Raw genomic sequence first — 27,210 nt, 5'->3', positions numbered from 1 at the left:
AGAATTAATGTAGCAGGTTAGGAGAATTAACACACACATGTAGCAGGTTAGGACAATTAATGTACCAGGTTCAGGAGACACACACACACCTACCAGGGGGTACACACACACACCTACCAGGGGTGTACACACACACACACCTACCAGGGGTTCACACAAACACACACACACCTACCAGGGGGTGCACACACACACACTACCAGGGGTGCACACACACACCTACCAGGGGTGTATACACAAACACACACACACACACCCAGGGGGTGTATATACACACACACACACCTACCAGGGGTGTATATACACACACACACACCAGGGGTGTATATACACACACACACACCTACCAGGGGTGTATACACAAACCTACACACACACACACCTACCAGGGGTGTATACACACACACCTACAGGGGGTGTACACACACACACACACCTACCAGGGGTGTATATACACACACACACCTACCAGGGGGTGTATATACACACACACACTACCAGGGGTGTATACACACACCTACCAGGGGGTGTATACACATACCTACCAGGGGTGTATACACACACACCTACCAGGGGTGTATACACACACCTACCAGGGGTGACACACACACCTACCAGGGGTGTATACACACACACACACCTACCAGGGGTGTATACACACACACCTACCAGGGGTGTATACACACACCTACCAGGGGTGTGTATACACACACCTACCAGGGGTGTACACATACACACCTACCAGGGGGTGTACACACACACCTACCAGGGGTGTATACACACACACCTACCAGGGGTGTACACACACACCCTACCAGGGGGTGTACACACACACCTACCAGGGGTGTATACACACACACCTACCAGGGGGTGTACACACACACCCTACCAGGGGTGTACACACACACCTACCAGGGGTGTATACACACACACACCTACCAGGGGGTGTACACACACACACCTACCAGGGGTGTATACACACACACCTACCAGGGTGTGCACACACACACACACCTACCAGGGGGTGTATACACACACCTACCCGGGGTGTATACACACACCTACCAGGGGTGTACACACACACACACCTACCAGGGGTGTACACACACACACACCTACCAGGGGTGTATATACACACACACACACACCTACCAGGGGTGTATACACACACCTACCAGGGGGTGTATACACATACCTACCAGGGGTGTATACACACACATACCTACCAGGGGTGTATACACACACACACCTACCAGGGGTGTATACACACACCTACCAGGGGTGTATACACACACACACCTACCAGGGGGTGTATACACACACACACACTACCAGGGGTGTATACACACACCTACCAGGGGTGTACACACACACCTACCAGGGGTGTATACACACACACACCTACCAGGGGTGTATACACACACACACCTACCAGGGGGTGTACACACACACCTACCAGGGGGTGTACACACACCTACAGGGGGTGTACCACACACCTACCAGGGGTGTACACACACACCTACCAGGGGGTGTACACACACACCTACCAGGGGGTGTACACACACACCTACCAGGGGTGTAGGAAGCAGCGATGAAGAAGTAGATGGCCATTCTGTCACACATGTGGAAACGCTGCTCCACTCTACTGTAGAGAGACACAGTTAGTATACAGTTAATATACACACACAGTTAGTATACACATACACAGTTAGTATACACATACACAGTTAGTATACACACACAGTTAATATACACACACACAGTTAGTATACACATACACAGTTAGTATACACATACACAGTTAGTATACACACACAGTTAATATACACACACAGTTAATATACACACACACACAGTTAGTATACACACACAGTTAGTATACACACACACAGTTAGTATACACATACACACACAGTTAATATACACACACAGTTAATATACATACACACACAGTTAATATACACACACACAGTTAGTATACACACACACAGTTAGTATACACACACACAGTTAGTATACACACACACAGTTAGTATACACACACACAGTTAGTATACACACACACAGTTAGTATACACACACAGTTAATATACACACACACACAGTTAATATACACACACAGTTAGTATACACACACAGTTAGTATACACACACAGTTAGTATACACACACACACAGTATACACACACACACACAGTATACACACACACAGTTAGTATACACACACAGTTAGTATACACACACACAGTTAGTATATACACACAGTTAATATACACACACAGTTAGTATACACACACAGTTAGTATACACACACAGTTAGTATACACACACAGTTAGTATACACACACACAGTTAGTATACACACACAGTTAGTATACACACACACAGTTAGTATACACACACAGTTAGTATACACACACAGTTAATATACACACACAGTTAGTATACACACACACAGTTAGTATACACACACAGTTAGTATACACACACAGTTAGTATACACACACACAGTTAGTATACACACACAGTTAGTATACACACACAGTTAGTATACACACACAGTTAGTATACACACACACAGTTAGTATACACACACACAGTTAGTATACACACACAGTTAGTATACACACACAGTTAGTATACACACACACAGTTAGTATACACACACACAGTTAGTATACACACACACAGTTAGTATACACACACAGTTAATATACACACACACAGTTAGTATACACACACACAGTTAGTATACACACACAGTTAGTATACACACACAGTTAATATACACACACAGTTAATATACACACACACAGTTAGTATACACACACAGTTAGTATACACACACAGTTAGTATACACACACAGTTAGTATACACACACAGTTAGTATACACACACACAGTTAGTATACACACACACAGTTAATATACACACACACAGTTAGTATACACACACAGTTAGTATACACACACAGTTAGTATACACACACAGTTAGTATACACACACAGTTAGTATACACACACACAGTTAATATACACACACACAGTTAATATACACACACAGTTAGTATACACACACACAGTTAATATACACACACACAGTATACACACACAGTTAATATACACACACACAGTTAGTATACACACACAGTTAATATACACACACACAGTTAGTATACACACACAGTTAGTATACACACACAGTTAGTATACACACACACAGTTAGTATACACACACACAGTTAATATACACACACACAGTTAGTATACACACACAGTTAGTACACACACACAGTTAGTATACACACACAGTTAATATACACACACACAGTTAGTATACACACACACAGTTAATATACACACACACAGTTAATATACACACACAGTTAGTATACACACACACAGTTAATATACACACACAGTTAATACACACACAGTTAGTATACACACACACAGTTAATATACACACACACACAGTTAATATACACACACAGTTAATACACACACAGTTAATATACACACACAGTTAGTACACACACACAGTTAATATACACACAGTTAATACACACACACAGTTAATACACACACAGTTAATATACACACACACACACAGTTAGTATACACACACACAGTTAGTATACACACACACAGTTAGTATACACACACACAGTTAATATACACACACAGTTAATATACACACACAGTTAATACACACACAGTTAGTATACACACACACAGTTAATATACACACACACACAGTTAATATACACACACAGTTAATACACACACAGTTAATATACACACACAGTTAGTATACACACACAGTTAATATACACACAGTTAATACACACACACAGTTAATACACACACAGTTAATATACACACACACACACAGTTAGTATACACACACACAGTTAGTATACACACACACAGTTAATATACACACACAGTTAATATACACACACAGTTAATACACACACAGTTAGTATACACACACACAGTTAATACACACACACACAGTTAATATACACACACAGTTAATACACACACAGTTAATATACACACACACAGTTAATATACACACACAGTTAGTATACACACACAGTTAATACACACACACACAGTTAATATACACACAGTTAATACACACACACAGTTAACACACACAGTTAATATACACACACACACACAGTTAGTATACACACACACAGTTAATATACACACACACAGTTAGTATACACACACAGTTAGTATACACACACACAGTTAGTATACACACACACAGTTAATATACACACACACAGTTAGTATACACACACACAGTTAGTATACACACACAGTTAGTACACACACACAGTTAGTATACACACACAGTTAATATACACACACACAGTTAGTATACACACACACAGTTAATATACACACACACAGTTAATATACACACACAGTTAGTATACACACACACAGTTAATATACACACACAGTTAGTATACACACACACAGTTAATATACACACACACAGTTAGTATACACACACAGTTAGTATACACACACAGTTAGTATACACACACACAGTTAGTATACACACACACAGTTAATATACACACACACAGTTAGTATACACACACAGTTAGTACACACACACAGTTAGTATACACACACAGTTAATATACACACACACAGTTAGTATACACACACACAGTTAATATACACACACACAGTTAATATACACACACAGTTAGTATACACACACACAGTTAATATACACACACAGTTAATACACACACAGTTAATATACACACACACAGTTAGTATACACACACAGTTAGTATACACACACAGTTAGTATACACACACAGTTAGTATACACACACACAGTTAATATACACACACACAGTTAGTATACACACACAGTTAGTACACACACACAGTTAGTATACACACACAGTTAATATACACACACACAGTTAGTATACACACACACAGTTAATATACACACACACAGTTAATATACACACACAGTTAGTATACACACACACAGTTAATATACACACACAGTTAATACACACACAGTTAGTATACACACACACAGTTAATACACACACACACAGTTAATATACACACACAGTTAATACACACACAGTTAATATACACACACAGTTAGTATACACACACAGTTAATACACACACACACAGTTAATATACACACAGTTAATACACACACACAGTTAATACACACACAGTTAATATACACACACACAGTTAGTATACACACACACACACAGTTAGTATACACACACACAGTTAGTATACACACACAGTATACACACACACAGTTAATATACACACACAGTTAATACACACACAGTTAGTATACACACACACAGTTAATATACACACACAGTTAATACACACACAGTTAATATACACACACACAGTTAATATACACACACAGTTAGTATACACACACACAGTTAATATACACATACACAGTTAGTATACACACACAGTTAGTACACACACACAGTTAGTATACACACACAGTTAATATACACACACACAGTTAGTATACACACACACAGTTAATACACACACACACACACACACAGTTAATATACACACACACAGTTAGTATACACACACACACACACAGTTAATATACACACACAGTTAGTATACACACACAGTTAATATACACACACACAGTTAATATACACACACAGTTAGTATACACACACAGTTAATACACACACACACAGTTAATATACACACAGTTAATACACACACAGTTAATATACACACACACACAGTTAGTATACACACACACAGTTAGTATACACACACACAGTTAATATACACACACAGTTAATATACACACACAGTTAATATACACACACAGTTAATACACACACAGTATACACACACACAGTTAGTATACACACACACAGTATACACACACAGTTAATATACACACACACACAGTTAGTATACACACACAGTTAATATACACACACACACAGTTAATATACACACACAGTTAATACACACACACAGTTAATATACACACACAGTTAATATACACACACACAGTTAATACACACACAGAGTTAATATACACACACAGTTAATATACACACACACAGTATACACACACAGTTAATATACACACACAGTTAATATACACACACAGTTAGTATACACACACACAGTTAGTATACACACACACAGTTAGTATACACACACACACACACACAGTTAATATACACACACACAGTTAGTATACACACACACACACACACAGTTAATATACACACACACAGTTAGTATACACACACACACACAGTTAGTATACACACACACACACACACACAGTTAGTATACACACACACAGTTAGTATACACACACACACAGTTAATATACACACACACACAGTTAGTATACACACACACACAGTTAGTATACACACACACACACACAGTTAATATACACACACACAGTTAGTATACACACACACACACAGTTAGTATACACACACACACACAGTTAGTATACACACACACAGTTAGTATACACACACACACACACACACACACAGTTAGTATACACACACACACACAGGTAGTATACACACACACACAGTTATTATACACACACAGTTAGTATACACACACACACACACACAGTTAATATACACACACACAGTTAGTATACACACACACACACGCAGTTAGTATACACACACACACAGTTAATATACACACACACAGTTAGTATACACACACGCAGTTAGTATACACACACACAGTTAGTATACACACACACAGTTAATATACACACACACAGTTAGTATACACACACACACACGCAGTTAGTATACACACACACACACACACACACACACAGTTAGTATACACACACACACACACACAGGTAGTATACACACACACACAGTTATTATACACACACACAGTTAATATACACACACACAGTTAGTATACACACACACACACAGTTAATATACACACACACAGTTAGTATACACACACACACACAGTTAGTATACACACACACAGTTAATATACACACACAAAGTTAGTATACACACACACAGTTAGTATACACACACACAGTTAATATATACACACACAGTTAGTATACACACACACACACACAGTTAATATACACACACAGTTAGTATACACACACACACAGTTTGTATACACACACGCAGTTAGTATACACACACACACAGTTAATATACATACACACACAGTTAATATATACACACACAGTTAGTATACACACACACACACACAGTTAATATACACACACAGTTAGTATACACACACACACACACACAGTTAATATACACACACACAGTTAGTATACACACACACACACACACAGTTAATATACACACACACAGTTAGTATACACACACACACACAGTTAGTATACACACACACACACACACACAGTTAGTATACACACACACAGTTAGTATACACACACACACAGTTAATATACACACACACACAGTTAGTATACACACACACACAGTTAGTATACACACACACACACACAGTTAATATACACACACACAGTTAGTATACACACACACAGTTAGTATACACACACACACACAGTTAGTATACACACACACACACAGTTAGTATACACACACACAGTTAGTATACACACACACACACACACACACAGTTAGTATACACACACACACACAGGTAGTATACAGACACACACAGTTATTATACACACACAGTTAGTATACACACACACACACACACACAGTTAATATACACACACACAGTTAGTATACACACACACACACGCAGTTAGTATACACACACACACAGTTAATATACACACACACAGTTAGTATACACACACAGTTAGTATACACACACACAGTTAGTATACACACACACAGTTAATATACACACACACAGTTAGTATACACACACACACACGCAGTTAGTATACACACACACACACACACACACACACACACACAGTTAGTATACACACACACACACACACACAGGTAGTATACACACACACACAGTTATTATACACACACACAGTTAATATACACACACACAGTTAGTATACACACACACACACAGTTAATATACACACACACAGTTAGTATACACACACACACACAGTTAGTATACACACACACAGTTAATATACACACACAAAGTTAGTATACACACACACAGTTAGTATACACACACACAGTTAATATATACACACACAGTTAGTATACACACACACACACACAGTTAATATACACACACAGTTAGTATACACACACACACAGTTTGTATACACACACGCAGTTAGTATACACACACACACAGTTAATATACATACACACACAGTTAATATATACACACACAGTTAGTATACACACACACACACACAGTTAATATACACACACAGTTAGTATACACACACACACAGTTTGTATACACACACACAGTTAGTATACATACACACACACACAGTTAGTATACATACACACACAGTTAGTATACACACACACATAGTTAGTATACATACACACACACACAGTTAGTATACATACACACACACACAGTTAGTATACACACACACACAGTTAGTATACACACACAGTTAGTACACACACACACACACACAGTTAATATACACACACACAGTTAGTATACACACATACATTTAATATACACACACACAGTTAGTATACACACACACAGTTAGTATACACACACAGTTAATATATACACACACAGTTAGTATACACACACACACACACACACACAGTTAGTATACACACACACAGTTAGTATACACACACACAGTTAATATACACACACACAGTTAGTATACACACACACACACACAGTTAGTATACACACACACAGTTAGTATACACACACACACAGTTAATATACACACACACAGTTAATATACACACACACACAGTTAATATACACACACACAGTTAATATACACACACACAGTTAATATACACACACACAGTTAGTATACACACACACACAGTTAATATACACACACACAGTTAGTATACACACACACAGTTAGTATACACACACACACAGTTAATATACACACACACAGTTAGTATACACACACACACACAGTTAATATACACACACACAGTTAATATACACACACACAGTTAATATACACACACACAGTTAGTATACACACACACACACACACAGTTAATATACACACACAGTTAATATACACACATACAGTTAATATACACACACAGTTAGTATACACACAGTTAATATACACACACACAGTTATATACACAGTTATTATACACAGTTATTATATACATACAGTTATATACTGTATCACAGCCGTATATATCCCCCCAAGCAGACACATCGATGGCTCTGAACGAACTTTATTTAACTCTCTGCAAACTGGAAATGATTTATCCGGAGGCTGCATTCATTGTAGCTGGGGATTTTAACAAGGCTAATCTGAAAACAAGACTCCCTAAATTTTATCAGCATATCGATTGCGCAACCAGGGGTGGAAAGACCCTGGATCATTGTTACTCTAACTTCCGCGACGCATATAAGGCCCTGCCCCGCCCCCTTTCGGAAAAGCTGACCACGACTCCATTTTGTTGATCCCTGCCTACAGACAGAAACTAAAACAAGAAGCTCCCACGCTGAGGTCTGTCCAACGCTGGTCCGACCAAGCTGACTCCACACTCCAAGACTGCTTCCATCACGTGGACTGGGAGATGTTTCGTATTGCGTCAGACAACAACATTGACGAATACGCTGATACGGTGTGCGAGTTCATTAGAACGTGCGTTGAAGATGTCGTTCCCATAGCAACGATTAAAACATTCCCTAACCAGAAACCGTGGATTGATGGCAGCATTCGTGTGAAACTGAAGGCACGAACCACTGCTTTTAATCAGGGCAAGGTGTCTGGTAACATGGCTGAATACAAACAGTGCAGCTATTCCCTCCGCAAGGCTATCAAACAAGCTAAGCGCCAGTACAGAGACAAAGTAGAATCTCAATTCAACGGCTCAGACACAAGAGGTATGTGGCAGGGTCTACAGTCAATCACGGACTACAGGAAGAAACCCAGCCCAGTCACGGACCAGGATGTCTTGCTCCCAGGCAGACTAAATAACTTTTTGCCCGCTTTGAGGACAATACAGTGCCACTGACACGGCCTGCAACGGAAACATGCGGTCTCTCCTTCACTGCAGCCGAAGTGAGTAAGACATTTAAACGTGTTAACCCTCGCAAGGCTGCAGGCCCAGACGGCATCCCCAGCCGCGCCCTCAGAGCATGCGCAGACCAGCTGGCCGGTGTGTTTACGGACATATTCAATCAATCCCTATACCAGTCTGCTGTTCCCACATGCTTCAAGAGGGCCACCATTGTTCCTGTTCCCAAGAAAGCTAAGGTAACTGAGCTAAACGACTACCGCCCGTAGCACTCACATCCGTCATCATGAAGTGCTTTGAGAGACTAGTCAAGGACCATATCACCTCCACCCTACCTGACACCCTTGACCCACTCCAATTTGCTTACCGCCCAAATAGGTCCACAGACGATGCAATCTCAACCACACTGCACACTGCCCTAACCCATCTGGACAAGAGGAATACCTATGTGAGAATGCTGTTCATCGACTACAGCTCGGCATTCAACACCATAGTACCCTCCAAGCTCGTCATCAAGCTCGAGACCCTGGGTCTCGACCCCGCCCTGTGCAACTGGGTACTGGACTTCCTGACGGGCCGCCCCCAGGTGGTGAGGGTAGGCAACAACATCTCCTCCCCGCTGATCCTCAACACTGGGGCCCCACAAGGGTGCGTTCTGAGCCCTCTCCTGTACTCCCTGTTCACCCACGACTGCGTGGCCATGCACGCCTCCAACTCAATCATCAAGTTTGCGGACGACACAACAGTGGTAGGCTTGATTACCAACAACGACGAGACGGCCTACAGGGAGGAGGTGAGGGCCCTCGGAGTGTGGTGTCAGGAAAATAACCTCACACTCAACGTCAACAAAACTAAGGAGATGATTGTGGACTTCAGGAAACAGCAGAGGGAACACCCCCATCCACATCGATGGAACAGTAGTGGAGAGGGTAGCAAGTTTTAAGTTCCTCGGCATACACATCACAGACAAACTGAATTGGTCCACTCACACAGACAGCATCGTGAGGAAGGCGCAGCAGCGCCTCTTCAACCTCAGGAGGCTGAAGAAATTCAGCTTGTCACCAAAAGCACTCACAAACTTCTACAGATGCACAATCGAGAGCATCCTGGCGGGCTGTATCACCGCCTGGTATGGCAACTGCACCGCCCTCAACCGTAAGGCTCTCCAGAGGGTAGTGAGGTCTGCACAACGCATCACCGGGGGCAAACTACCTGCCCTCCAGGACACCTACACCACCCGATGCTACAGGAAGGCCATAAAGATCATCAAGGACATCAACCACCCGAGCCACTGCCTGTTCACCCCGCTGCCATCCAGAAGGCGAGGTCAGTACAGGTGCATCAAAGCTGGGACCGAGAGACTGAAAAACAGCTTCTATCTCAAGGCCATCAGACTGTTAAACAGCCACCACTAACATTGAGTGGCTACTGCCAACACACTGTCAATGACACTGACTCTACTCCAGCCACTTTAATCATGGGAATCGATGGGAAATGATGTAAATATATCACTAGCCACTTTAAACAATGCTACCTTATATAATGTTACTTACCCTACATTGTTCATCTCATATGCATACGTTGATACTGTACTCTATATCATCGACTGCATCCTTATGTAATACATGTATCACTAGCCACTTTAACTATGCCACTTGGTTTACATACTTATCTCATATGTATATACTGTACTCTATCATCTACTGTATCTTGCCTATGCTGCTCTGTACCATCACTCATTCATATATCCTTATGTACATATTCTTTATCCCCTTACACTGTGTATGACAGTAGTTTTTTTTGGAATTGTTAGTTAGATTACTTGCTCGTTATTACTGCATTGTCGGAACTAGAAGCACAAGCATTTCGCTACACTCGCATTAACATCTGCTAACCATGTGTATGTGACAAATAAAATTTGATTTGATTTGATTTGATTTATACACAGTTATTATACACAGTTATTATACACATGGTTATACATGGTTATTATACATATGGTTATTATACACATGGTTATTATACACATGGTTATACATGGTTATTATACATATGGTTATTATACATGGTTATTATACATGGTTATTATATTATACACATGGTTATACATGGTTATATACACAGTTATTATATACATACAGTTATATACACAGTTATTATACACAGTTATTATATACATACAGTTATATACACAGTTATTATACACAGTTATTATATACATACAGTTATATACACAGTTATTATACACAGTTATTATACACATGGTTATACATGGTTATTATACATATGGTTATTATACATATGGTTATTATACACATGGTTATACATGGTTATTATACACATGGTTATACATGGTTATTATACATATGGTTATTATACATATGGTTATTATACATATGGTTATTATACACATGGTTATACATGGTTATTATACATGGTTATTATACATATGGTTATTATACATATGGTTATTATACATATGGTTATTATACAAAGTTATTATAAATGTTATTATACACACCGTTATTAGAAACGGTTATTATACACAAAGCTATTATACACAGTTATTATAGACAGTTATATACACGCAGCTATGATACATAGTTATTATACACACAGTTATTATAGACAGTTATATACACGCAGCTATGATACATAGTTATTATACACACAGTTATTATAAACAGTTATATACACGCAGCTATGATACATAGTTATTATACACACAGTTATTATAAACAGTTATATACACGCAGCTATGATACATAGTTATTATACACACAGTTATTATAGACGGTTATATACACGCAGCTATGATACATAGTTATTATACACACAGTTATTATAAACAGTTCTTGTACACGCAGTTATTATACCCAGTTATTGTACAGTTATTACACACCGTTATTATACACAGTTATACACGGTTATTATACCTAGTTATTATACCCAGTTATTGTACAGTTATTACACACCGTTATTATACACAGTTATACACGGTTATTATACCTAGTTATTATACATGGTTATACACAGTTATTATACTCGGTTATTAGAAACAGTTAGTGATCTCTCTTTAATGTTGCAGTGTGTTGCTGACACTAAGAGTTGGCCTGATTCTGATCTCTTTAATGTTGCAGTGTGTTGCTGACGCTAAGAGTTGGCCTGATTCTGATCTCACTTTAATGTTGCAGTGTGTTGCTGACGCTAGGAGTTGGCCTGATTCTGATCTCTTTAATGTTGCAGTGTGTTGCTGACGCTAGGAGTTGGCCTGATTCTGATCTCTTTAATGTTGCAGTGTGTGCTGACTGGTAAAGCACAGGAGGCATATTCAGCTCTTGGTGTAGCCGACAGTGTCAGTTATGATAAGGTTAAAACGGCTGTTACAGATTTACCAACTGGTTCCTGAGGCTTAACGTCAACGATTTACAACTTTAAAAAAGGCTGATTAACAGACTCATGTTGAGTTTACGCCAGAGTTCTCTTCATAGTTTAAATCGCTGGTGTTCCGCCTCTGCGGTTCCGACTTTCCAGGGGCTGTGTGATCTGATTATGCTAGAGCAATTTAAAGGACACAATCCCTGATCGTATAGCTACTGTACGTACATTAAGGAAGGAAAAGTTAAGACTGTCTCTGAAGCTGCGGTTTTGGTGGACGAGTATGTTTTGACTCACGAAAGTGTCTTTGCAGAGCACTGTATTCAGAGTGAGTGGGTGCATTCAGGGGAAGATTTGGGCCCTGCCCACTCAGACACTGGTCCACGGGTTCCATTCATCTAGGGTTGAGTCTGGCTCCCGTGGTTAAGCTGACTTCAGTCAAGAGTGTCACTACTGTCAGGGTTCCGATCATTAGAAAAAGCTTCTCAGGGCTGAGAGTAAATTCAGTACTCGTGCTAAAGTTAACCATAAGCCTATGGCGTTAGCAGCACCTGTCCCACATCAGGTCACTCCTGTCACTCCGTCTCAGGCCCAGGGGCATGTGAAAGTCCCAATTGATCCAGACTATTTACCTTTCATTACGGAGGGTTTTAGTATCTCTGTTAGGAAGTAACGACCCAGTGCCATTGAAGATCCTGAGACACAGGTGCCTCTGAGTTGTTTGTGTTGGAGTCTGTGTTACCCTTCTCTGCTGAGACTGATTCAGGGAATAGTGTTGTAATTAGGGGAATAGTGTTGTAATTAGGGAATAGTGTTGTAATTAGGGAATAGTGTTGTAATTAGGGGAATAGTGTTGTAATTAGGGGAATAGTGTTCTGGGGAATAGTGTTCTAATTAGGGAATAGTGTTGTAATTAGGGGAATAGTGTTCTAATTAGGGGAATAGTGTTCTAATTAGGGGTGTTCTAATTAGTGTTTCTAATTAGGGAATAGTGTTCTAATTAGGGAATAGTGTTCTAATTAGGGGAATAGTGTTCTAATTAGGGAATAGTGTTCTAATTATTAGGGAATAGTGTTCTAATTAGGGGAATAGTGTTCTAATTAGGGGAATAGTGTTCTAATTAGGGAATAGAATAGTGTTTCTAATTAGGGAATAGTGTTCTAATAGTGTTCTAATTAGGGAATAGTGTTCTAATTAGGGAATAGTGTTCTAATTAGGGGAATAGTGTTCTAATTAGGGGAATAGTGTTCTAATTAGGGGAATAGTGTTCTAATTAGGGGAATCGGTTTGAACACTGTGTGTTCAATGTGTGTAAATATAATCAAGAATTAGAACAATGACTGTCTGTTCCTTGGTAGAAATGAATGAACTTATTCATCAGACTGGCTAGAATGCTTATCTACACAGGAAGACCTTGGCTCGGTCATAAATTATATTAAATTGGTAGGGACGATGTGGAAGGGCTTGAGATACTGCCTTTGTACCAGGGTGGGAGAAGAGACGGTTCGAAAACTAATGACGTCATTTTCAGTTTATAACCTGTGGTAAACTCTATCGTGTTCAGTACTCTCGAGAATAAACGCTGCTGATTGATTTTGAGACGGGTCTCTGTCCATTTTATGCAAATAAGGGTCTTACAAATTCTTAGGAGTGGGCAGAGTGTTTAATTAAATTAGTTAAATAAAACATAAAGGAATTTAATTCCTGTAACAGAGATGAACCTGGAGAAGAGTCCCCTAAGCAAGCTGGTCCTGGGGCTCTGTTCACAAATACAAACAGACCCCACAGAGAGATGAACCTGGAGAAGAGTCCCCTAAGCAAGCTGGTCCTGGGGCTCTGTTCACAAATACAAACAGACCCCACAGAGAGATGAACCTGGAAAAGATTCCCCTAAGCAAGCTGGTCCTGGGGCTCTGTTCACAAACACAAACACACCCCACAGAACCCCAGGACAGCAACACAATTAGACTCAACCAAATCATGTGAAAACAAAAAGATATTTACTTTGGAAAGAATTAACAAAAACACAGAGCAAACAAGAATGCCCTTTGGCCCTAAACAGAGAGTACACAATACCTGACCACTGTGAGAGAGTACACAATACCTGACCACTGTGACTGACTCAAAATGAACAGAAGCTTTGACTATGTACTGTGAGCATAGCCTTGCTATTGAGAAAGGTCACTGTTGGCTCTCAAGAGAAGACAGGCTATGTGCTCACTGCCCACAAAATGATGTGGAAACTGAGCTGCACTTCCTAACCTCCTGTCCAATGTATGACCATATTAGAGACACACATTTCCCTCAGATTACACAGATCCACAAATAATTTGAAAACAAATCCAATTTTGATAATCTCCCATATCTACTGGGTGAAATACCACAGTGTTCAATCACAGCAGCAAGATGTGTGACCTGTTGCCACAAGAAAAGGGCAACCAGTGAAGAACAAACACCATTGTAAATACAACCCATATTTATGCTTATTTATTTTCCCTTGTGTACTTTAACCATTTGTACATCGTTACAACACTGTATATATATAATATGACATTTGAAATGTCTCTATTCCTTTGGAACTTCTGTGAGTGTAATGTTTACTGTTCAGTTTTCGTTGTCTATTTCATCTATTTCACTTGCAATGTAAACATATGTTTCCCACACCAATAAAGCCCCTTAAATTGAATTTGAAATTGAGATAAAGACTGACAGACTAACTAGAGGTGTCTGATCAGAGATACTAACTAGAGGTGTCTGATCAGAGAGACTAACCAGAGGTGTCTGATCAGAGAGACGAACCGGAGGTGTCTGATCAGAGAGACTAACCGGAGGTGTCTGATCAGAGATACTAACTAGAGGTGTCTGATCAGAAAGACTAACCGGAGGTGTCTGATCAGAGAGACTAACCAGAGGTGTCTGATCAGAGATACTAACTAGCGGTGTCTGATGTTCCAGACCACGGTGTGAAACAGAAAGACTAACCGGAGGTGTCTGATCAGAGAGACTAACCAGAGGTGTCTGATCAGAGATACTAACTAGAGGTGTCTGATCAGAGAGACTAACCAGAGGTGTCTGATCAGAGATACTAACCGGAGGTGTCTGATCAGAGAGACTAACTAGAGGTGTCTGATCAGAGAGACTAACTAGAGGTGTCTGATCAGAGATACTAACTAGAGGTGTCTGATGTTCCAGACCACGGTGTGAAACAGAGAGACTAACCGGAGGTGTCTGATCAGAGAGACTAACCAGAGGTGTCTGATCAGAGATACTAACTAGAGGTGTCTGATGTTCCAGACCACGGTGTGAAACAGAAAGACTAACCGGAGGTGTCTGATCAGAGAGACTAACCGGAGGTGTCTGATCACAGATACTAACCTGAGGTGTCTGATCAGAGATACTAACCTGAGGTGTCTGATCTTCCAGGCCACGGTGTGAAACAGAGTGGAGGAGATGAATAGACCACTAAGCCCCGCCCCGTACAACCAGGCAGCAGCAGCCTGCCATTGGTCCACAGACAGGAAGTAGAGTACAGACCCGCCCACCAGGCTGGGGATGATCCAGAGCTGTGGAGGATCATGGGTAAACAAGGCATTATGGGTAGAACCAGGTACAGCAGGGTGAACAGCAGCTGTATTTCCAGAGATAAGAGATGAATCTGTAGACAGGTTGTGTGTGTAACTCACTCCATGTGTGGCACAGTTGGCAGCGTGTTCGTAGTCTGTAGGCTGGTATCTCCTACTGGATGGAACTCTGCCATTCATGAACCTGGAACACACACACCCAGGATACTGTACATGTTGAATTTGTCTCCTGCCTCTATAAGTAGTGTCAGACTGTGTCAGGTACTGCTGAGCTCTGACATCCACGTTAAAACCTTACTTGGGCTCTATGCATAGCAGCCCATGCTCTCTGTGTGTGTGTGTGTGTGTGTGTGTGTGTGTGTGTGTGTGTGTGTGTGTGTGTGTGTGTGTGTGTGTGTGTGTGTGTGTGTGTGTGTGTGTGTGTGTGTGTGTGTGTCTTTAATCAGCAGTAAATCTCTCAATCCCGGTTTACAGAGAGAGGCACATCTGGACATGTTATGAAACCACATTTCGTAAGTCAACACACACACAAACATCGCAGGTTTCAGGGTAGTGCTTGCTGGACGCCAGGTCAGCTGTGCGTTATCTGATTCCACACAGGGTCCCTCAGGCCTAGCAGAAGCTGTGTGACAGGGTAAGGTTCAGGGTAGCTATTTACTTCCATGTTGTGGTTGGTTAGTTGCCTCATTCCACATATTGTGTTAAATCCCTTTCAGTATTTTCTCTAAATCCTTTTCTACCATTTTGAGATATAAGATGATCCATTTCCCCATATAAAGGTTTTAGTTACCTAGAGAGGTACAGGATGTGGAGGCTGCTCTAACAGGCCTTATTCAGCTCATAAAGGTTTTAGTTACCTAGAGAGGTACAGGATGTGGAGGCTGCTCTAACAGGCCTTATTCAGCTCATAAAGGTTTTATTTACCTAGAGAGGTACAGGATGTGGAGGCTGCTCTAACAGGCCTTATTCAGCTCATAAAGGTTTTAGTTACCTAGAGAGGATACTCAGGGATGTGGAGGCTGCTCTAACAGGCCATACTCAGCTCATAAAGGTTTTAGTTACCTAGAGAGGTACAGGATGTGGAGGCTGCTCTAACAGGCCTTATTCAGCTCATAAAGGTTTTAGTTACCTAGAGAGGTACAGGATGTGGAGGCTGCTCTAACAGGCCTTATTCAGCTCATAAAGGTTTTAGTTACCTAGAGAGGATGTACAGGATGTGGAGGCTGCTCTAACAGGCCTTACTCAGCTCATAAAGGTTTTAGTTACCTAGAGAGGTACAGGATGCTCATAAGGCTGCTCTAACAGGCCTTATTCAGCTCATAAAGGTTTTAGTTACCTAGAGAGGTACAGGATGTGGAGGCTGCTCTAACAGGCCTTATTCAGCTCATAAAGGTTTTAGTTACCTAGAGAGGTACAGGATGTGGAGGCTGCTCTAACAGGCCTTATTCAGCTCATAAAGGTTTGAGTTACCTAGAGAGGTACAGGATGTGGAGGCTGCTCTAACAGGCCTTACTCAGCTCATAAAGGTTTTAGTTACCTAGAGAGGTACAGGATGTGGAGGCTGCTCTAACAGGCCTTACTCAGCTCATAAAGGTTTTAGTTACCTAGAGAGGTACAGGATGTGGAGGCTGCTCTAACAGGCCTTATTCAGCTCATAAAGGTTTTAGTTACCTAGAGAGGTACAGGATGTGGAGGCTGCTCTAACAGGCCTTATTCAGCTCATAAAGGTTTTAGTTACCTAGAGAGGTACAGGATGTGGAGGCTGCTCTAACAGGCCATACTCAGCTCATAAAGGTTTTAGTTACCTAGATAGGTACAGGATGTGGAGGCTGCTTTAACAGGCCTTATTCAGCTCATAAAGGTTTTAGTTACCTAGAGAGGTACAGGATGTGGAGGCTGCTCTAACAGGCCTTACTCAGCTCATAAAGGTTTTAGTTACCTAGAGAGGTACAGGATGTGGAGGCTGCTCTAACAGGCCTTGCTCAGCTCATAAAGGTTTAGAGGTGCTGATTAGTGAACTGAGATGTTAGAGCAACGCTGGAGCAAAAGCCTAGACTACCAGAGAGGATGGTTGGTCTCACTGTGGTCCATCACTCTCCTAGACTACCAGTATCTCTTCAGTAGCAGAGTGAGAGGATGGTTGGTCTCACTGTGGTCCATCACTCTCCTAGACTACCAGTAACTCTTCAGTAGCAGAGTGAGAGGATGGTTGGTCTCACTGTGGTCCATCACTCTCCTAGACTACCAGTAACTCTTCAGTAGCAGAGTGAGAGGATGGTTGGTCTCACGGTGGTCCATCACTCTACTAGACTACCAGTATCTCTGGTAGTATCTCTGACTCGGTACCGGTAGCCCCTGTATATAGTCTTGTTATTGTTATGTACTCTTCTTGTGTTACTTTTAGATGTATTTTTATTTTTAATTACTAAATATTTTCTTAACCAACATTGCAGTTCAAGAAATAGAGTTAAGGGCTTGTAAAGTAAGTATTTCTCGCTAAGGTCTACACCTGTTGTATTCAGCGTATGTGACACACAACATGTGATTTGATTCTGTCAGCTAATGGACAACAGGCGTGTGTGTCTCAGTGAGCCTGAAGGGACAAAGGCTCTGATCAGAGAAAGCATTGTTATCATCCAAAAGAGGGGCACTCTGCCTCCAACTCTGCCTATATCTCCCCTCCATTCTCTCACTCCCTCTCTCTACCTCCATCTTCCCCCTCTTTTCTCTCCCCACTCTCTCCCTCTCTCTTCCTGTCTTTCTCTATCATTAGTGTGAGCGGCCAAGGCTGATCTAACGACCCTCCTATGGTATCAGCGTTATAATGGAGCACACACACTAGGGGGGTGGCTGTGTCTACCTCGGCTGGGCTTGAACTTTCACCTGCTCTCTCTCCCACATTCCGCTTGTTGCGTTAGAATGGGAAACTATAATCTACAGCAGTGAACAGAATGTTAGTAATGCTGAATATCAGACGTGGTGTCTGATCCACCGGGTATTTAAATCTAAGAGGATCTGTTTCTGAATCCTGCTAGTGGCAAGACACACACACACACACACACTTGTCCCCAAGCGCATCGGTGCACATGGCTTCACATCAGCTAGCAAAACACCTAACTCCAACCGTCAACCAACCTAACCCCAACCGTCAACCAACCTAACTCCAACCGTCAACCAACCTAACTCCAACCGTCAACCAACCTAACTCCAACCAACTTAACCCCATCCGTCAACCAACCTGACTCCAACCAACCTAACCCCAACCGCCAACCAACCTGACTCCAACCAACCTAACTCCAACCGTCAACCAACCAAACCCCAACCGTCAACCAACCTAAACCCAACCGTCAACCAACCTAACTCCAACCGTCAACCAACCTAAACCCAACCGTCAACCAACCCAACTCCAACCGTCAACCAACCCAACCCCAACCGTCAACCAACCTAACTCCAACCAACCTACCGCCAACCAACCCAACCCCAACCGTCAACCAACCTAACTCCAACCAACCTAACTCCAACCGCCAACCAACCCAACCGTCAACCAACCTAACTCCAACCAACCTAACTCCAACCAACCTAACCCCAACCGCCAACCAACCTAACCCCAACCGCCAACCAACCTAACTCCAACCGTCAACCAACCTAACTCCAACCAACCTAACCCCATCCGTCAACCAACCTAACTCCAACCAACCTAACCCCAACCGTCAACCAACCAAACCCCAACCGTCAACCAACCTAAACCCAACCGTCAACCAACCTAACTCCAACCGTCAACCAACCTAACCCCAACCGTCAACCAACCTAACCCCAACCGTCAACCAACCCAACTCCAACCGTCAACCAACCCAACCCCAACCGTCAACCAACCTAACTCCAACCAACCTACCGCCAACCAACCCAACCCCAACCGTCAACCAACCTAACTCCAACCAACCTAACTCCAACCGCCAACCAACCCAACCCCAACCGTCAACCAACCTAACTCCAACCAACCTAACCCCAACCGCCAACCAACCTAACTCCAACCAACCTAACCCCAACCGCCAACCAACCTAACTCCAACCGTCAACCAACCTAACTCCACCAACCTAACCAACCGTCAGCAACCTAACTCCATCCAACCTAACTCCAACCGTCAACCAACCTAACTCCAAACCAACCTACCGCCAACCAACCCAACCCCAACCGTCAACCAACCTAACCTACCAACCAACCAACCCAACCCCAACCGTCAACCAACCTAACTCCAACCAACCTAACCCCTCCAACCGCCAACCAACCTAACTCCAACCAACCTAACCCCAACCGCCAACCAACCTAACTCCAACCGTCAACCAACCTAACTCCAACCAACCAACCTAACCCCAACCGTCCAGCAACCTAACTCCATCAACCCTAACCCAACCATCAACCAACCTAACTCCATCCGCCAACCAACCCCAACCGTCAAGCAACCTAACCCCAACCGTCAAGCAACCTAACCCCAACACAAGCAACCCCCCAACCGTCAACCAACCTAACCCAACCGTCAACCAACCTAACCCCAACCGTCCAACCAACCTAACCCCAACCGTCCAACCAACCTAACCCCAACCGTCAACCAACCAACCTAACCCAACCGCCAACCAACCTAACTCCAACCAACCAACCTAACCCCAACCGTCAACCAACCTAACCCCAACCGTCAACCAACCTAACCCCAACCGTCAACCAACCAACCTAACCAACCTAACAACCGTCAACCAACCTAACTCCAACCAACCAACCTAACCCCAACCGTCAACCAACCTAACCCGTCAACCGCCAACCAACCCAACCCCAACCGTCAACCAACCTAACTCCAACCGTCAACCAACCTAACTCCAACCGTCAACCAACCTAACCCCAACCGTCAACCAACCTAACCCCAACCGTCAACCAACCTAACCCCAACCGTCAACCAACCGCCAACCAACCGACAAACAACAATATTAGTTAAGTAGTTCAATAACACATCACTTTATCAAACAGAACTTTATCAGAGATATATTAATTCCTCTGTCTAGAATAATATTCTGCCTACCTTCCATATCGGCTGTTCTTAAAGTCCATACCGGAGACAGCATGTATTTTTTCGGTTTCACTTGTTACTGTTCTCAACTAGCGAGACGGATTACCCTGTGCCTCTGAACACAAACAGGAGCTGGGTGGGAGGGAGGGAGGGACTCACACACGCTGCTGCTACTCTGTTTATTATCTATCCTGATTGGCGAGTCACTTTTACCCATACCTACTCATTAACATCTGCTAACCATGTGTATGTGACCATTAACATCTGCTAACCATGTGACCATTAACATCTGCTAACCATGTGACCATTAACATCTGCTAACCATGTGACCATTAACATCATCCATTAACATCTGCTAACCATGTGACCATTAACATCTGCTAACCATGTGACCATTAACATCTGCTAACCATGTGACCATTAACATCTGCTAACCATGTGACCATTAACATCTGCTAACCATGTGACCATTAACATCTGCTAACCATGTGACCATTAACATCTGCTAACCATGTGACCATTAACATGTAACCATGTGACCATTAACATATGCTAACCTTAACATCTGCTAACCATGTGACCATGACCATTAACATCTGCTAACCATGTGACCATTAACATCTGCTAACCATGTGACCATTAACATCTGCTAACCATGTGACCATTAACATCTGCTAACCATGTGACCATTAACATCTGCTAACCATGTGTATGTGACCATTAACATCTGCTAACCATGTGACCATTAACATCTGCTAACCATGTGACCATTAACATCTGCTAACCATGTGTATGTGACCATTAACATCTGCTAACCATGTGTATGTGACCATTAACATCTGCTAACCATGTGATCATTAACATCTGCTAACCATGCGACCATTAACATCTGCTAACCATGTGACCATTAACATCTGCTAATCATGCGACCATTAACATCTGCTAACCATGTGACCATTAACATCTGCTAACCATGTGACCATTAACATCTGCTAACCATGTGTCTGTGACCATTAACATCTGCTAATCATGTGACCATTAACATCTGCTAACCATGTGACCATTAACATCTGCTAACCATGTGACCATTAACATCTGCTAACCATGTGACCATTAACATCTGCTACCATGTGACCATTAACATCTGCTAACCATGTGACCATTAACATCTGCTACCATGTGACCATTAACATCTGCTACCATGTGACCATTAACATCTGCTACCATGTGTATGTGACCATTAACATCTGATAACCATGTGACCATTAACATCTGCTAACCATGTGTATGTGACCAATAACATCTGCTAACCATGTGACCATTAACATCTGCTAACCATGTGACCATTAACATCTGCTAACCATGTGACCATTAACATCTGCTAACCATGTGACCATTAACATCTGCTAACCATGTGTATGTGACCATTAACATCTGCTAACCATGTGACCATTAACATCTGCTACCATGTGTATGTGACCATTAACATCTGCTAACCATGTGTATGTGACCATTAACATCTGCTATCATGTGTACAGTGCCTTGCGAAAGTATTCGGCCCCCTTGAACTTTGCGACCTTTTGCCACATTTCAGGCTTCAAACATAAAGATATAAAACTGTATTTTTTTGTGAAGAATCAACAACAAGTGGGACACAATCATGAAGTGGAACGACATTTATTGGATATTTCAAACTTTTTGAACAAATCAAAAACTGAAAAATTGGGCGTGCAAAATTATTCAGCCCCTTTACTTTCAGTGCAGCAAACTCTCTCCAGAAGTTCAGTGAGGATCTCTGAATGATCCAATGTTGACCTAAATGACTAATGATGATAAATACAATCCACCTGTGTGTAATCAAGTCTCCGTATAAATGCACCTGCACTGTGATAGTCTCAGAGGTCTGTTAAAAGCGCAGAGAGCATCATGAAGAACAAGGAACACACCAGGCAGGTCCGAGATACTGTTGTGAAGAAGTTTAAAGCCGGATTTGGATACAAAAAGATTTCCCAAGCTTTAAACATCCCAAGGAGCACTGTGCAAGCGATAATATTGAAATGGAAGGAGTATCAGACCACTGCAAATCTACCAAGACCTGGCCGTCCCTCTAAACTTTCAGCTCATACAAGGAGAAGACTGATTAGAGATGCAGCCAAGAGGCCCATGATCACTCTGGATGAACTGCAGAGATCTACAGCTGAGGTGGGAGACTCTGTCCATAGGACAACAATCAGTCGTATATTGCACAAATCTGGCCTTTATGGAAGAGTGGCAAGAAGAAAGCCATTTCTTAAAGATATCCATAAATAGTGTCGTTTAAAGTTTGCCACAAGCCACCTGGGAGACACACCAAACATGTGGAAGAAGGTGAAAAACCAAAATTGAACTTTTTGGCAACAATGTAAAACGTTATGTTTGGCGTAAAAGCAACACAGCTCATCACCCTGAACACCCCGTCCCCACTGTCAAACATGGTGGTGGCAGCATCATGGTTTGGGCCTGCTTTTCTTCAGCAGGGACAGGGAAGATGGTTAAAATTGATGGGAAGATGGATGGAGCCAAATGCAGGACCATTCTGGAAGAAAACCTGATGGAGTCTGCAAAAGACCTGAGACTGGGACGGAGATTTGTCTTCCAACAAGACAATGATCCAAAACATAAAGCAAAATCTACAATGGAATGGTTCAAAAATAAACATATCCAGGTGTTAGAATGGCCAAGTCAAAGTCCAGACCTGAATCCAATCGAGAATCTGTGGAAAGAACTGAAAACTGCTGTTCACAAATGCTCTCCATCCAACCTCACTGAGCTCGAGCTGTTTTGCAAGGAGGAATGGGAAAAAATGTCAGTCTCTCGATGTGCAAAACTGATAGAGACATACCCCAAGCGACTTACAGCTGTAATCGCAGCAAAAGGTGGCGCTACAAAGTATTAACTTAAAGGGGCTGAATAATTTTGCACGCCCAATTTTTCAGTTTTTGATTTGTTAAAAAAGTTTGAAATATCCAATAAATGTCGTTCCACTTCATGATTGTGTCCCACTTGTTGTTGATTCTTCACAAAAAATACAGTTTTATATCTTTATGTTTGAAGCCTGAAATGTGGCAAAAGGTCGCAAAGTTCAAGGGGGCCGAATACTTTCGCAAGGCACTGTATGTGACCATTAACATCTGCTAACCATGTGACCATTAACATCTGCTAACCATGTGTATGTGACCATTAACATCTGCTAACCGTGTGACCATTAACATCTGCTAATCATGTGACCATTAACATCTGCTAACCATGTTTTAATTTGATTTTACTATTTCCTTTTTTTATTTCTCAAATTTGTCTAACTTTTTAACTCTGCATTGTTGTGAAAGGCATACATTCACATTCCTTCACATACAGTATGTATATATCTATATTTAGGGTTAGGGTTTATATATATATTTATAATGTGCAGTGCATTCGGTAAGTATTCAGACCCCTTGACTTGTTTTACGTTGTTTTACGTTACAGCCTTATTCTAAAATGGATTAAATAAAATCCTCAGCAATCTACACTCAATAGCCCGTAATTACATAGAAAAAAGGTTTTTAGAAATTAGAGCAAATGTATTAATAAAAAATAAAAAACAGATACCTTATTTACATCAGTATTCAGACCCTTTGTTATGAGACTCGACATTTAACTCAGTTGCATCCTGTTTCCATTGGTCATCCTAGACATGTTTCTACAACTTGATTGGAGTCCACTTGTGGTAAATTCCAACGGTTGACAGAGCATTTCAGAGCAAAAACCAAGCCATGAGGTCGAAGTAATTGTCCGTAGAGTTCAGAGACAGAATTGTGTTGAGGCACAGATCTGGGGAAGGGTACCAAAACATTCCTGTAGCCTTGAAGGTCCCCAAGAACACAGTGGCCTCCATCATTCATAAATGGAAGAAGTTTGGAACCACCTAGACTCTTCCTAGAGCTGGCCGCCCGGCCAAACTGAGCAATCAGGGAAGAAGGGCCTTCGTCAGGGAGGTGACCATGAACCTGATGGTCACTCTGATAGAGCTCCAGAGTTCCTCTGTGGAGATGGTAGAACCTTCCAGAAGGATAACCATCTCTGCAGCACTCTGCCAGACAGAAGCCACTCCTCAGTAAAAGGTACATGACAGCCCTCTTGGAGTTTGACAAAGGCACCTAAAGACTCAAGATTCTCTGGTCTGATGAAACCAAGATGGAACCTTTTGGCCTGAATGCCAAGCGTCATGTCTGGAAGAAACCTGGTACCATCCCTAAGGTGAAGCATGGTGGTGGCAGCATCATGCTGTGGGGATGTTTTTCAGCGGCAGGGACTGGGAGACTAGTCAGGATCGAGGGAAAGATGAACGGAACAAAGTACAGAGAGATCCTTATTGAAAACCTGATCCAGAACCTCAGACTGGGGCGAAGGTTCACCTTCCAACAGGACAATGACCCTAAGCATACAGCCAAGACAACGCAGGTGGGGCTTCGGGACAATCTCTGAATGTCCTTGAGTGGGCCAGCCAGAGCCCGGACTTGAACCCGATCAAACACCTCTAGAGAGACCTGAAAATAGCTGTGCAGCAATGCTCCCCATCCAACCTGACAGAGCTTGAGATGATCTGCAGAGAGGAATGGGAGAAACTCCCCAAATACAGGTGTGCCAAGATTGTTGAACCATACCCAAGAAGACTAGAGGCTGTAATCGCTGCCAAAGGTGCTTCAACAAAGTACTGAGTAAAAGGTCTGAATACTTATGTAAATGTGATATTTCTTTTTTTAAATTTAATTTATACATTTGCCAAAAAATTCTAAAAACCTGTTTTTGCTTTGTCATTATGGGGTATTGTGATGTCATTACGGGGTATTGTGATGTCATTGCGGGGTATTGTGATGTCATTATGGGGTATTGTGTGTAGATTGATGAGGAGGAAAAAAACGATTTAATACATTTTA

The 27,210-nt window shown here is 41.8% G+C and overlaps 1 protein-coding gene across 1 annotated transcript in view; it reads right to left on the bottom strand.

The window, feature by feature from the left end:
* The window catches only part of LOC121844517 (monocyte to macrophage differentiation factor 2-like), a 32,103-nt gene extending 9,804 nt beyond the window's left edge, over positions 1-22,299 (bottom strand). The window contains exons 1-4 of the mRNA XM_042314712.1: positions 22,268-22,299; positions 17,302-17,383; positions 17,021-17,181; positions 1,568-1,645 (exon numbers count right to left, since the gene is read on the bottom strand). Of these exons, the coding sequence (XP_042170646.1) occupies positions 1,568-1,645; positions 17,021-17,181; positions 17,302-17,383; positions 22,268-22,296 (350 nt within the window). The 5' untranslated portion in view covers positions 22,297-22,299. The remainder of the gene's footprint in view (positions 1-1,567; positions 1,646-17,020; positions 17,182-17,301; positions 17,384-22,267) is intronic.
* Positions 22,300-27,210: the final 4,911 nt, after the last annotated feature.

This window comes from Oncorhynchus tshawytscha, unplaced genomic scaffold (genome assembly GCF_018296145.1).
Source record: "Oncorhynchus tshawytscha isolate Ot180627B unplaced genomic scaffold, Otsh_v2.0 Un_contig_105_pilon_pilon, whole genome shotgun sequence".
NCBI classification, from domain to species: domain Eukaryota; kingdom Metazoa; phylum Chordata; class Actinopteri; order Salmoniformes; family Salmonidae; genus Oncorhynchus; species Oncorhynchus tshawytscha.
This window is presented reverse-complemented; position numbering and strand designations above follow the sequence as displayed.